This window comes from Poecile atricapillus, chromosome 2 (genome assembly GCF_030490865.1).
Source record: "Poecile atricapillus isolate bPoeAtr1 chromosome 2, bPoeAtr1.hap1, whole genome shotgun sequence".
In the NCBI taxonomy this organism is placed as follows: domain Eukaryota; kingdom Metazoa; phylum Chordata; class Aves; order Passeriformes; family Paridae; genus Poecile; species Poecile atricapillus.
The window spans coordinates 119,732,505-119,746,877 of NC_081250.1; the positions used below are offsets into that span (position 1 = coordinate 119,732,505).

The window sequence follows — 14,373 nt, forward strand, 5'->3', positions numbered from 1 at the left end:
CACAAGCGCAGCTCAACACATCTTAACTCAGTGTTACCTGTTGATGTAGTTGAATGTATTTACCTACCATGACTTAGCTTTCTGTCAAGTACAGCAAATTAAACATTCCTACCTTCATAATTAAGAACTTTCCACAAATCATCCCTTCTCATTCCTGGCCTAAGACAACAGCCTCATTTTAAAACCACTAATACGTTCTCAGCTGACTATTTTTAAAAACTGGTATTCATATATAAGCAAGCATATATTCCTTTTTGAGAGAGTTACCTATTGATGAAACTATTTCTTGAGACTTCTATTATTTTCTACTGTGCTCTATTTGACGTTTGCTTGGTTGGTGACAAATGAAGACTGAAATAAATGTTTTACTAATGCTTTGTATTTACTCTGGCAAAGACAGGCTGCTGCTGCTGAACAAGACTGTCATTATATTCTCAGTCTTGTTTCTGGATCATTTGGCAGTGTGAACAAAAGCTACGTGTCCCCTCTTCACACAGCCCACCTCTTCAGCAGACTTTGTCATGCAACATGATCCTTTGAACATTCCTTTTTCTTTTAAATTTTTCTTTCAGGAGTAAGAAAACATGCAAAGCAGTGATGATGCCTCCTTATTCCATACTTTTTTCACGTATAGCCAGCTACCACAAACTACTATCACACAGAACTTTCACAGTTTACCCAAGGCAATAAAAGTAATTACACCTCCGCTTTGCCCTCCATAAACATTAGTATACAACATATTAAATAGCTGCAATATACATACAGATCAAACTCATGGAATAAAAGAAATACTGAAACAAAATTATTATTCTAAGCCAGTCATGTGAGCATCTTCATCTCAAGATAGGTATTTATTTTGACTACTAGAATATTTTTTTAACAAAATCCAAATTTAAAGCTGATCAAACTATGGGCAGTAACTCCTCCTACATCTTGTAAAAAGGGAACCTTCAGGCCTTTTAATTATCCTCCTGACAACATGGACAATCATCTGCTGTAACATTTTCAATGTTTATGAGGTCTATTTCTGTTCTGTCAAATGACCAGAACTGTGATTTGTCAAAAACAAGATACAACTAAGGGCAGTAAGGTCTTGTGCAGTGTCAAGTTTTAAGAATCAAATTAAAAGATTCCTTCGTAATATAGGAAAAATCTACATTTTATTTTTAACCTTGCAGTAGATATTTGAGCGCAATTATTTTTTTTCCTGTTGGAAATGGGTAGCTTAAATGGAAATTTAAAAGTTGAAGATTACTAACCTTTATTTCAGACTCAAATAGAAGGTAATTTTAAGTTCATGATACCGAGAGAAATTGCAACAAAACCACTCCCATTAAGTAGCCTTCTCACTACAGTAACTTCAAAAGCAACAAAACATATGACACTGCAAGACTCTTACTCATTTCAGACACTAAAACTTTAAAGGTCACATGAAAGTCTATACATGAATTTACTACTTGTAACCTTCTAATTAAAAGAGCGCTAAGCCATTTCCCTCCTACTGTAGCTCTGAATTATAAGAATATCATTATCTTTTCCAGCTACAAGATGATAGCCAGAAGACTACAAGTTAATGATTGCTTACAAAATTCACAACTCATAGTTAGAGGTGACAGAGGAAACAAAAAAAGGTAACAATAAAGTATGGACTTAAGTTTATTTTTATGTCTGTGGTATGTCCACCAAAAAGGTTACAACCATATGAAGTTCGTAATTTTCACCAAACAAAAATTTGAACTTGTATTAGAAAGCTCAAATTTTAAATGAGACATCCCAATGTGAGCTCTTTTAAATGAAGAATTCAAGATGACCATACTGTTACTGAAGTCCTGACTTCTTCATGAAGTGCTGATATAGGAAGTAGATCAGACTAAGATATTTGAAAGAACATAAGAAGTAAGAATATGATGAATATTATTGAAAGCTCCACCAGTGTCTATCTTCAGTACAGCACATACACAGTAATTATTAATATAATGAAATCTTAATTTTCCATGTTCTCTCTTTTATTTACACCCAATAATTTTTTTTACAAGTTCAGCCCACATAAATTAAGACAATTACACATATGACAATTATTCTTCCTTTTCTCAGATGCCTTTAAGGCAGCAAGTGGAAGGCTACTTAAAAGGCTACCACTACACAGTATTATTAACTCTACTCAAGTATTATTAACCCTAACTCATGCTGCCAACCATGCTACAAGAAAGTGCTTCTTTTACCAGTGCTTATGAAGCTGTGAAGAATTTCAGGCATGGAGTTTCATGTTCACTGGATTCCTAGTTCTAAATACAGTATTATGAAAAAATGTACTTGCATTGACTACGCACATTCTTTTTATTTAACAATACAGTTAAATATACAGTTTTTTTAACCATGTGTCCTAAAGTGATCTTAAAGAACAAGTATGAGAGGCACATGATCAGTGAAGGAGAAAGTATAAGCAATTACTGTTAAATAAAAACTGTTACAAAGTGCAGCAGTCAGTCAAAGAAATTGCCACCTGCCTCAAGCTCATCACTGAAGGCCTGGACAGCAATCAAGCAAACAGCAGCTTCAGCTTTCCTGTGATAAGGTGAACAGAAAGAATGGTCCAAGTGCTGCCTTTCCTTCAATATAAAAAGGCTGTTAATAATTTGAACATGGATTTTGTTCTCCCATTCTGAAGGATGGGAGGTCAAACTTAGGAGCAGAGAGGAGGAGAAAAGGAGCCAAGATACAAACCTGAAGCTTGTCCAAACACCACTAACCACTACAGACTATATATCCTAGTGTTAGGTACAATTTTAAAGAAGCAAACTATTTATCTTTGCAGCAAAATTTTTATGCATTTAAGACCTATTTATATGCATAATCATACAAAATCAGGTTTCATGTCTTATATTACAAATGGAGAACATCCAAGTGTCTCATTTTGATGCAGGTGAAGAAAATTTTAATCACACTTCTCAGACACTTAGTTTTTATACAGCTTTCAAACTTCAATGCAAATGCAGCTGTCTATTCCAGCAATTTTACTTAAGGTTATAAAGTTCTGTTTCCATTTCAGAATAATGAAAACAAAGGTTAATTTATTCCTATCCACTCTCCTACACTCCACACAAGACCCATGCCAGTATTCTTGCACACATCACAGTACATCAGCAAAATTAAGCAAGACAAGCTGCCTTTTCCAGCTTTCCTGAGTTGCAGAAAGAACTCTGACTTTATGTTGGCTGCTGCACTCCCAATCCAGGTAACAGTACCACCCAGACCTCTATACACACCATTAACACCTGCAAGGTCACTTCCCAGGCATGCAGCAGTGTTAGTTTTACACACAACAGAACCACACCTTTGCAAAAAATATCTTCACTTGGAAGGGCATTCCCCTTAGTTTATTCTTACAACCTGCATTAAAAGTGCACTGCTCTTGCAAGTATATCTGTGTCAATTTGCAGCACAGTTTGAAAACTAAAATATGATGGGAATCTACCAAAGAAATCATACCAGTGGCACACTATTTACTTTTAATTTACATATCTGGAACTCTGAAAGTCTACTTCATACTATTCAACTGGACAGCTTAAGACAGTAGTATAAAATGCTGTCTAATATCTTCAGTAAACCTGAAGAGTTTTATCTCAAAGTCTAAAAATAACTCCTCCCTCACTTCTCCCAAACTGCAAAGCTGCACATTGCAACATTGAAGCACATTGGTCATTCAAACCGACTGCAGTGCAAATCCATACCTTGGAGTCACTTCAAGTGGGGGAAAAAAAAAAAAAAAAAAAAAAAAAAGGAGTAAAACACTCCTGGATCCAGCACTGGCTAAAACATCTTCATGTGAAATATTTACAAACCTAACTACACTTTTATTTTTAACTGCAAAGTAGGAATAACATTACAAAGCCTGTTGAGATTATTAGAACAGCAAGTGCTAAAGGCAGTATGTACAGAATTGGTATTATTAATGGATCATTTTCTTGAAATTTATCTCCCTCTCTGTTTGAGTAGACAAAAAAGAGAACTTGAATAAACCCATTTGTCTGAAGAGCAAGTAACTTCAATTATCTTTAAAATATAATTTTTCTAACATGAGATACATGAAAAAAAACCTGTAGAGCACTGAACAGCACACATAAACCATTTGAACAAAAACAATAAAGAGCATAACATCAATAACTATGTAATCTTGCACCACATGAGTATACATGAAAGAGTATCAGAAACAGAGGGACAGCAAAAAAAACCAAAATCAAACCTTCTGAAAGTCATAAAAGAAAGGAAGAAAAAAAAAAACAAAAGGAAAAAAGGCCAAAGCAATCATGCCCTCATGCCATAAATGTCTTATTAAAAGATTACCTTTGGTTTTGGAAAAATATAGTTATGCTATTAAACTGTCTATACAATTCTAAAATAAAAAGCATGGATTTAAGACAAAAAAATCCATCCATGCATGACAAAACAGTTCTAAGTTGTGTAAGGTATGGAGTTAGAACAACCTCTATATTCCCTATTCAAGCTTTTCAGCTGTTCTTAATCACAGCACCTTAACGAGCTCAGCTTCCTCAAGACTTCTAGTTATTTTAAAAGAAGTTCCTGCTTCCCAACTGAAATTTCATAATCTACTAATACATTTAAAACTTCAAATTAAAGAAAACCAGCAAACACCACCAAACTCAGAAACACCTGGGGAAACCCAAGCAAAATCTCCAACACCAAGAAGAATAGCTAAAAGCTAAGACCAAGGGTAGACTGGAAAGAAGCAACATGAAAAACCAAACTAACCAACCAAAAATTAAAAAATAACCCCTCACACCAAAATTTGCTAGTATTTATCAATTCAAATGACATGTTGTCAACCATTTTTTTACCAGTTTGGCAATTTTTACTTCTAATCATTTAAAGTTAAGAACTGAAGAACATAAAGAGTTACAGAATAATAAGTGGTGAAAATGCCTTATAATCTACCCCCAAACTTTAAAACTGGTAGAGGACCTGCCTTTTTTAAAAATTATGTTAAAATCTTTCTCAAATCCTTGCTGATTGCCAATTTCGTTCTCACTGACATATGTATCAGTCACTCCACTACTTTGCCTGGGATCAACATTAAGCCAATACACCAGTAATTACCTAGGTCATCCTTGTAACAATGCTGGCCCAGTAGCAGATGTCTTCCAGTCCTTTGGAATTTTCTCAGTGTCTCAAGATTGATTAGAAATCAATAAGGGAATTGTGCCAGGTATTTCAAACTCTTGGGGCTTGACTGATCTATTTTTAGTGTCTCTCTACATTTATACTGAAAATGGAAAACACCATATAACAAGCATCATCCAATTTATCGCTCAAAACATTTTTTTTTTTTTAAAACAATCCTCTGCATTTCATTGCAGTATCCATAAATTATATAGGCTGGGGGCAGGGGGTGGTGGTGGTGTTTGGTAGGTTTGGGGTTTTACGTTTTCTTCATTTTAGGTTTCCACATGAAGTGATTTTCATAGAAACAACAGCTACCATTTGTTACTTACCCTTGTACAATATTCCCTTTCTATAAAATCCCACAGAAGCATTTTATGTTTTCCCTGGTTGTTTGGAGACCTCTTGTATGTGATTTTTCTTAAAGGTCTGTTTTGCCTAGTTTCTTCTACTATAGTTTCTTCTACTCTAGTTTCTTCTACTCATGGGAAAGAATTACAGGCCAGCTGTGAACTACGCACAAAATACTTCTTGGTCTGTATGCATCTGACCAGCACAGCTACTACACATTATTTTTGTCTTTTTAACACACAGCAAAGGCCTGCCTCTTTTACAGATAAAAACGATCAAACTTCTTACTAAGTTCTATTTCTATGGTATCTCCCTCCCCTGAAATCTGCAGAGCTGTTTCCCAAGTCCCTTCAGCCTATACAGCTCCACTGACAGTAGCTGTCTTTCACAGACCAGAATATTTTCTCCCTGCAAGCCACCAATTTACACATCACACAGGAAAGCTTTCCAGCTGGATACAGAAAACCCAAAACTTTTTTCCCCTGCCTATATGAATCACTGATCTACCACTGGCTGTTGCAGAATAGAAGACGACTCATGGGCAAGTTCGCAGGTCTTGCTTCCCACGCTCCTGGCAGCATTCATTTTAAGTACAAACTAATCAGCAACCTGATTAAAGTATCAACACTAATAAAACCCCCAAACTGACAGCTAGGTGCCCCCCAAAGAGTCAAGCCCTACTAGACTTTGTAAGTCTGTGATTTCACCTAGGATGTTTGACAAGAACAGAAGAGACTGACTAGAACACCAATGTTTGATGCTTCCATCTTTATAAAACACCCATAAACACCAAAATCCTTCCAGACAACTGCACAAGTTTAAATATTTAGAAAATCTTATCAAAATACTACCTCAATACTGACTGCTCTCTGAAGGACTCTAGAAAAAGTCTGGAATGTACAACTGATATCCACTGCTGAGCTAAATTTTTTCATTTGTATATGAAGACACACAAGAACAGACAGTTGTCATCCTGAATGAATGACACAGTGGTTAGCTGGAAACAAGAACCAAGAGAAAAAAGGAAAAGATTACAATCACAGCAGTTATTCACTGGAAAAAGGTATAGGAAGAAAAATCAACTAGACTAAAACCCCACAAGACAGTAAAAATAGTTCTTACAAGAAATAGATGCATTCTGGTCACAAGGCAACAAACTTCTCATTTTAAGCTTCAAAATTCTAATTAAGGCTCTAAAATATGCAGCAGAACACAGGTATTTAAAAGCTGTCCTGTGTCACAAAGATATGTTCAAGTCTTTCAAGATTAAATTTTAAAAGATTGTGAAAATCAGCATTTAAACTTTCAAAATATTACAGGTTTTAACTGAACATGTATTACAGGATAAAGCCAGTTACCTAAAACACATACCATTTTTAACTGCCAAGACAAAATCCACGTATTTGATATTCACTCTCCATTAACATTTTTCTGACCCAGATACAATCCATCCTGTTTTCTAGAAAAGTTTTTACATATACCCTGCCAACCATCCCCTTTCTCAAGAGATTAAATCTCACCAGCACTGCCATTTTGCACAGCCAAGATCTGATTACATTTGAAACAACAAAATATTTAAAAACACACAACCTTCCTTAAATTAGGCCCAGAAATTCTACATGAACAGCACCTTACATATAAAACGCTGAAGACAACCTGGAAAACAGTTTATAGGGCCAACCAAACCTTACTGTTACCAAGCCAAGTCTTAAATCTTTGCAGAAGAAGATGAGATTTTAACCACACAGAAAGCTTGCTAGTTAAAGTTGAAACTCAGTAAAGCAAGCAAAAGCAGGGAAGGGCAGCTGCAATTTTCAGGGGTTTTGGTTTTTCAAAAATACCAAAACATACATCTTGGTTTTTACTACATGAAATCTCCATTTCTCTTCCTCGTTTAAAAATAAGTGTTTCAGAAGGACAACTACAACCAGAAACAATTTTTTTATGGACAAGTGACTTGTGTATTGTGGAAAAAAAAATGCCTATAGCACATGAAGACAACACATAATAATACTGCAATACCAATCTCTTTGTACCTAGCATAGAAAAGTCTCCAAAAATTCTGACCTTCAGTTTCTAAAAAAGGGCAATTAGTTTTCATGAAAAATAGAAGGCAGCCTTCCAAGAACAGCACTATCTAAAATACAAAGAGGAATTTAGCTTATCCACAACTTCTCAAGTAAAATTAACTTCAGTGCACTAACACAATAATGGTCTTCAAAATGCATTTTTAACTGTTCATTATAGGGTAGGAAGGTATTTTCCAATGCACCTAGAGTTTCCAACACATACACACTTTCTGTATTAAATACCTGTTAATCACACTCATGTATCACGATTGCTGATTGCTAGTGTATGCAAAGGATACAAGATGAACCCAGGAAAGGTAAAAAGGGAGACAGAAAAACCTAAGTAGGTGAGAGGTCATTTGCAGATGTGCACAGGTAAGGACATAGATGAACCTTCACACCTGTGGGTTAGTTCTAATCCAAGCATTACTCATTTTCAGAGAAACTAAGTGCTTAACTATAGCCCACTGCTCCATCATCCTACACATACACTTAAAGGCAGTACAAACGAAACAGAGACGCTACTTTCACACTGCATGAGACCTACATCATCCAGCAGGATCCTTGCATAACAGACTAAAATAAACCATACAAGCAGCACTAAGTTTTGGCCCTCTTCAGTTGGTAGTTCCAGAACTTCAGGCAGCACATGCACATTTTTCTTTGAAGTACATACTAGGGACATATCCATGTAATTTCGTATTACTTGTGATTTGGAGTTTTGTGGAAGAGTTGTTTGACTCCTGATTTGCAGTTGAACTAGCAGAGATTATACAAGCAGGGCATTCTGGTTTGCCCAGCTCAGTGCTCTGAAACCACCTTTTCAGGAAGAAAAATCCATGCTCCAGATTTTGACAGGAAGCACTAACAGTTTTTGTTCAGATGAGGACTTTCCCCCCTCTCAGGACCTTTCATCATTTATGCAAACACAGTATGTTTACAGTAAGGTTTCCACTGTAGCATGGCTGAAAAGAAATACAGAAACAGCAGTGGAGGTAACTCACTGGAAAAGGAGCTTCTAATCCTTCCGACAGCTTGCTGCCTGATGCTTTCTGCAAGCAGACAATTTCAAGGACTCGCTCTTTACATAGATTAAGACTTGTTGCTATGAAAGTAAATGATACAAATTCTAAATTAGCTGTACTTCACTAGGTGACTAAAGAAATCTTATGTTTTCCACATAGAGAGAAAACCTCTCCAAAATGGACAAAGTTAAATTAAACTCAACTGTTCTGTATAAACCCAGACACAACCTGGTGAATTGTCAAATATGGGATCCTACAAGTATCAGGCTTAATTTCATCCCTGCTAAAAAGCCACAGAACATCTATAATTCAGGTTGCAATACTTAATTCATATTTTGTTTTCTTATCTTCTAATCACCAGAAAAATGATCAGATTAGAAGGACCTCATTTTAACACCTGTTTAGAAGTCAAACAGCCACAGTCTGGAATGTTGCAAGGTTTTTCTCCCTAAGATTCACAAATTTAAAATAGATAATGGAATCATCTCAACGGAATGCAATGGATTTGTAAGAAAATATATGGCGATTAAAAATGACAGGGAGAGCACTAAAGGTTCTTAAAATACTGCTTGTTAAATTCAATCTGAAAAGCAGAGCTATTAGTTTGCCTGTTATACAGGGATACTGTATTTCTGATCATTGCTCATTTATCAAATACTTCAATAGCAGATCATTTTACACAAACAATATAAAACAATGTAAGTGGTGGCTTTAGAGAATGAAACAAAAAAAGCCTGCACTAGTAACACCTACTAGTTAGAATATCTGACCTATTAGTAGTAGTAAATAAAAAGCAACATTTTACTACAGTCATACAGTTGGCAAAAAAATCTTAATGGAGAACACATAACTTCAGTGAAGACTAATCAATTAAATATTTAGACTAAAAAAAAAATGTTGATTTGAAAGATACGGAGATATGGATTTAGGGACATGGAAGTACTGCCATAATTTTTAAAAGCTACTTTTTATTTAACTACCATTTAAAAAATCCAATAAAACTGTCAAGTCAGACTTTGCCAATTTTAGCACCGAATTAAATTCAACTCTAAATTACAGTTTTACTAATGTTTTATCATTGATGTTGCTGCTCTTCAAAGTAAAGCAGTATCTCAGGAGTAAGAAGTCCATACCCCTTGCTTAAGGTGGCAAAGAAGTGTCCAGCTGAAGAGTAGCCTCAGCAGATGAGGAGTCAAACGGACAGAGCACAACACCTGCATCCTATTTCAAATACTGCTCCAAAAATCATAGCTCAGCTTTACAGCTGATTGTACTGTATGTAAAATATTGATGATATGCACTTTTCTCCAAAAATTTTCTTATAGACAGATGTCACCATTGCTCTACTCAGGAGTTACATATTGTCACTTCTCATCATGCACAAAACCAGACAATGGGCCATGCTAAATTTACAATCACCAACTGTATTTTGTTGTGCTGTAACAAAAAAAAAAATAATTCAATAAGTCTCTATAGTAGTTAACAGCATGTCTGATTTCTTTCAAGTTCATGAATCCCCTGTAAATACATAAGGCAGTACACGCAACCTTGCATTTCTTCTTTCCTGCCTTAATGGTTTTTACACCCACATCACATTGCTTTCCTATTTAAGCCCCAATCTCATCCACAGGAGAGGGATGCAATGAAGCTTGAGGACAGAAACCACTGGGATGTGTGTTTGAAGGTCTCCTCACACAAATCGGCGTACATGACACAAGAGGCAGACCGTACTTTCTAGAGGGCTTGCTTTATAATCTCTGGAATACAATGGAGCCATGCTTGGGGGCATCTCGATGATACTTAAGATAGATCAACCTACTGAAATAAAGTACCACAGAAACACAAGATTAGTATCAGTGTCTAATTCTCTGGATGACATACAGACTGGATAGAAATTCAGTTTACAGTAAAAAAAACATTTTTCTGTTTTATTTCTAACTTGAATGCACAGTCTGAAGTCAACAGAAGGGCCAAAGGGTTATCAATTTATTCTCATCTGCATAAATCATAAGATTATTGTTAACCATTCTAGTGATATATGAAAAATGTAAGAAAAAACCTGTTTCTCATCGATTTTAATTAAGAAGAAAATAAATAGCCCAAGTATGGTTATTTCTGCCCTTCCCTCTGTCAGGATCTTTCACAAAGAAATCAAGAAAAGGACTGTGGTTTTTTTTTTTTCAAGTAAGCACTAACATACGAATTAGTAGAATGACGAAATAACAACTTTGAATTACTTATGTTCATTTTTAAAACAACCAAGTTTCAATTCAGTGTTCTCTCTTCAAACAAATCCATTTAAACAGATATTATTGCTGCACAAAATCAAGATAATTATCTCCAAAACAGAAACAATTACACTAGAAAGGGAGGGACATAATGCATTTACATATTACTTAAATGGAACAGGTCTTTCGGTAAATATGTCAGTATTTTGCAACATAGGTTCAAGCCCCGCCTGTACTCATCATGTCAGAATCGTGAAGCCCAAGTCGTCTTTTCAAGCTGCCTGTAATTGGATGCCTACATGTGCTTTGTACTATCCAGCACCGGTACTTCCCTGACACTTCCAGATGAGGCGGCGCTGACACAGCTGCACTACAAACCCAACACCCCTCCTTCGGCCCGAAGCAGGCAAACGTCCCCACATCTTGGGAATCCAACACCATGGGGGTTGGACTAGATGATCTCCAGAGGTCCCTTCCAACCCTAACAACTCTGTGACTCTGCTATCATCCGTGGCCGCTCCAGCTCTGCCATGCATGAAGGAAGCTCTCTTCCCCATCAGCTGTTTCTCCACCAGGATCGACTCGCCTAAGGCTCTCCCTCGCACATCTCCCGGACCATCCCTCTCCCTTCTCCAGCTCTCCTCCCGGCTCCTAAGGGCCACCAGCTCCAGACACGGCCTGGTGTCATTGTCTCTCGCTCTCCGCCACCCCCTCTTCCTCACCCTTCCCTCCTCCCTCACCACTGCCTGTCACCTGCTCCCTCCCCGCCGGCCGTCTGCTTCCAGGTCAGCTCAGCTCAGCTCCGTGTCTGCCTATTCATCCTGCGAGCGGGGAGGAGGAGGGAAGGAGGAGGAGAGCCCGACAGGCGCCGCAGCGCCCTCGCCACTGCTGTCAGCACGGAGCCGCTCCCGGCGAGGGGCGATGCTCGCCCGCAGCCCAGGGCACCCACACCTCCGGGGAACTGTGCTGCACGACCCAAACCTGTGCCACGGCTCAGCCCGAGACCCCACCGCTCACGGCCCTTCCCTGCTGGGCAGCCCCTCTGCCTCAATCCCCCAGAAGCCCCACAGCCTCCCCGCAACACAAACACGCACAGGCAAAGCGGGCCCCGACCTCTGGCCGCCCCTTCCCTGCCCGCCCGGGCTGCGCCTCACCTAGTGCCACCTCGCAGGCTTTGCGCAGCTGGGAGTGATGCGCCTTCTTCACCTCCTTGTCGGCCAGGATCTTCTCCAGGGCCCGGGTCAGAAACATGTTTTTCGTCTTCTTCCCTTCATACATGGGCGCGATCGAGCCGTGAGAGGAGGAGGAGGAGGGTGGAGCGGGGAAGTGAGAGCGGGGCACCGGCCTCTCCCAGCGGGAGCGCTGCCAGGGGCCGCGGCGGCCGCGGGGGAAGGGCTCCCTCGCAGGGCGTCCCGACACCCGCTCGGCGGCTCCCCCGGGGGAGGCTGGGGTGGGCCCGGGCGGCGCCGACAGCCAGCCCCCGCGGCTGAGGGAAGACGAAGCCTTTTCCTCCCTTCTCCTCCCGCCCCCGATGCGTGTGTGCGCGGACGGCGCCCGTCAGTCCCCGAGCCGCCCCCGGTCCGCGCCCGCCTCCATCAGCACCGGCGGCGGCGGCCGCAGCAACAACCTGCCCTCGCCATGTTGGAAGGAAGCGACGTCAGGGCCGCAGCCGGAGCGGGAGGAAGCGGCGGCCGTGTCCCGGGAGGCAGGGCGGGCGAAGGGAAGCGGGAGGCACTCGTCTTCTGCCCGCCCCGCGGCCGCGCTACAGGTGGAGCGGAGCGGCGGGAGGCAGCGAACAGGGACGCACGGAGATGGCCGCTGCCACCTGGGAGCTGGATGAGGAGGAGGGGCAGGGCTTCCCTTCCGGGCCACCAGCGCTAGGAGGTGGAGGAGGAGACGGAGGAGGAGGAAGGTTCCCCCAGGATGCGCCACCTGCCCCTGAAGGGCGGGCTTCGCCGAGGCTGGGGCAAGGGCCTCCCTCGGAGAGGAGCTGCCCTCCTTCCACGGCCGCCACCCTCCCTGACAAGAAACGCCCGGGGTTCCGGCTCACGGGGTTCCGAGAGGAGGGCGGCCCCCGGCACTGAGGGACGGAGAACGGACGGGAGAAGCGCGTTGGGACGTGGGAGGTGCCCGGGCTCCCCGGGGCGCTCCCTCAGCCCCTCCCCTCCTGGTCCTGTAGTGCTGCCCGCACCTCCCCTCGGGCGCCGAGGAGCGCTGTCCCTGCGAGTACGCGCGGTGCTCTTCCTCTGTCGCCTGCCTCCTCTAACTAAAGCGCTGTCGGCTCGCGTTCCTTCCCAGTTTCTGCACGTGCACTAAGAGTATAGAGCATTGAAAAAAATAATAAAAAGCTCAGGTCGACCGTTCCTAACTGGTAAGCAGCAAAAACATAACAGGGCTAGCTTTTGCACTCAGGAGTACTAGTACACCAGTATTTAAAAGTCGAATGTAGTGCTAACAGAAGGCAGATCTGGTTTAGAAAATTTTTATCAGATTAAAAAAAAAAAAAAGGAAAAAATCTTAGAAATTAATTTGGAAATGAAAGAGCAGAAGTTCTAGATGTACCTTGCAAGCAGAGTGGGACAAGGCTGTAGTATCAGTGTGTAGAAAGCAGGGATGGTTGTGGAAACCAGGGTGCATCTCTGACCTCTGAGGACAGAGCCAGCACACCGCAAAGAGGTTATCCCCCAAGATGCCTTTCAGTCTGTCCTCTGTGCCTGTGGTTCTGATGTTATCAGTCAGGAACACAGCCTTTGGAAGTTCATCCTGACACCTTCCTCACGGAGCATTTGAGAGTTTGCCCAGGCTGTCATGCAGCTCTGCTCAGGCCTTGTAAGGAGTTTATTTGGGCACCTGTTTCCTTATCTACAACGGAGCCATTGTAGCTGCATTAGTAAAGGTACAGTCATCTCAGCCCCTCAATGAAGAGGCACCTAACGAGGCCCAGTGTTGCTTAGCCCAGTTTCCCAAATGAGAAATTATTTTTGCCAAAGTGACTTGTTGCCATATGGCAACTCTGTTTGACTTTTTAAGGAACACACTGGCCCAGGGAATTCTGCTAAAGCTAGAGGTGAATGCAAGGCATAGAATTGTGAGAGAGTTAGAACTCGTATCACCAAGCACATTGATTTGTGAAAAAAAGATCGTATTCAGATTGTGTTGATTTATTCAAAAGACTATGTCTTCAGCAGCAAAATTGCTAAGCATACCTAAATTATTTCTAGTAATTTATTAATGGAAAACCATTTGCCTTTTGGCTAAATCTTAGTTTTTTAATTACTCTGGTCTTTCAAAGCTGCCTGCTAGTGACCACATGGCAAAAATTAAGAATTTCCATGGAGTTCTTGCTAGTGAGCTTGTACAAACCATTTGAGTCCAGATTCCCTTAGCAAAGTCAGAGCTTACAAATGTTATTTAGCAAATTGAGTTTGCTATTGATTTTCACAGTCCATTTAGCAGAAATACACTTGCAATATGAAGAAAAAGGATATCTGTATGTAGAGAGCACGAGCACTGCAGTTATCT

The 14,373-nt window shown here is 40.6% G+C and overlaps 1 protein-coding gene across 2 annotated transcripts in view; it reads right to left on the reverse strand.

Annotated features, from left to right (window-relative positions):
• ARFGEF1 (ADP ribosylation factor guanine nucleotide exchange factor 1) overlaps window positions 1-12,491 on the reverse strand; it is an 84,642-nt gene extending 72,151 nt beyond the window's left edge. For both annotated transcript variants that reach the window (XM_058831823.1, XM_058831822.1), the window contains exon 1: window positions 12,006-12,491. In XM_058831823.1, coding sequence (XP_058687806.1) covers window positions 12,006-12,129 — 124 coding nt within the window. In that variant the 5' untranslated portion in view covers window positions 12,130-12,491. The remainder of the gene's footprint in view (window positions 1-12,005) is intronic.
• Window positions 12,492-14,373: the final 1,882 nt, after the last annotated feature.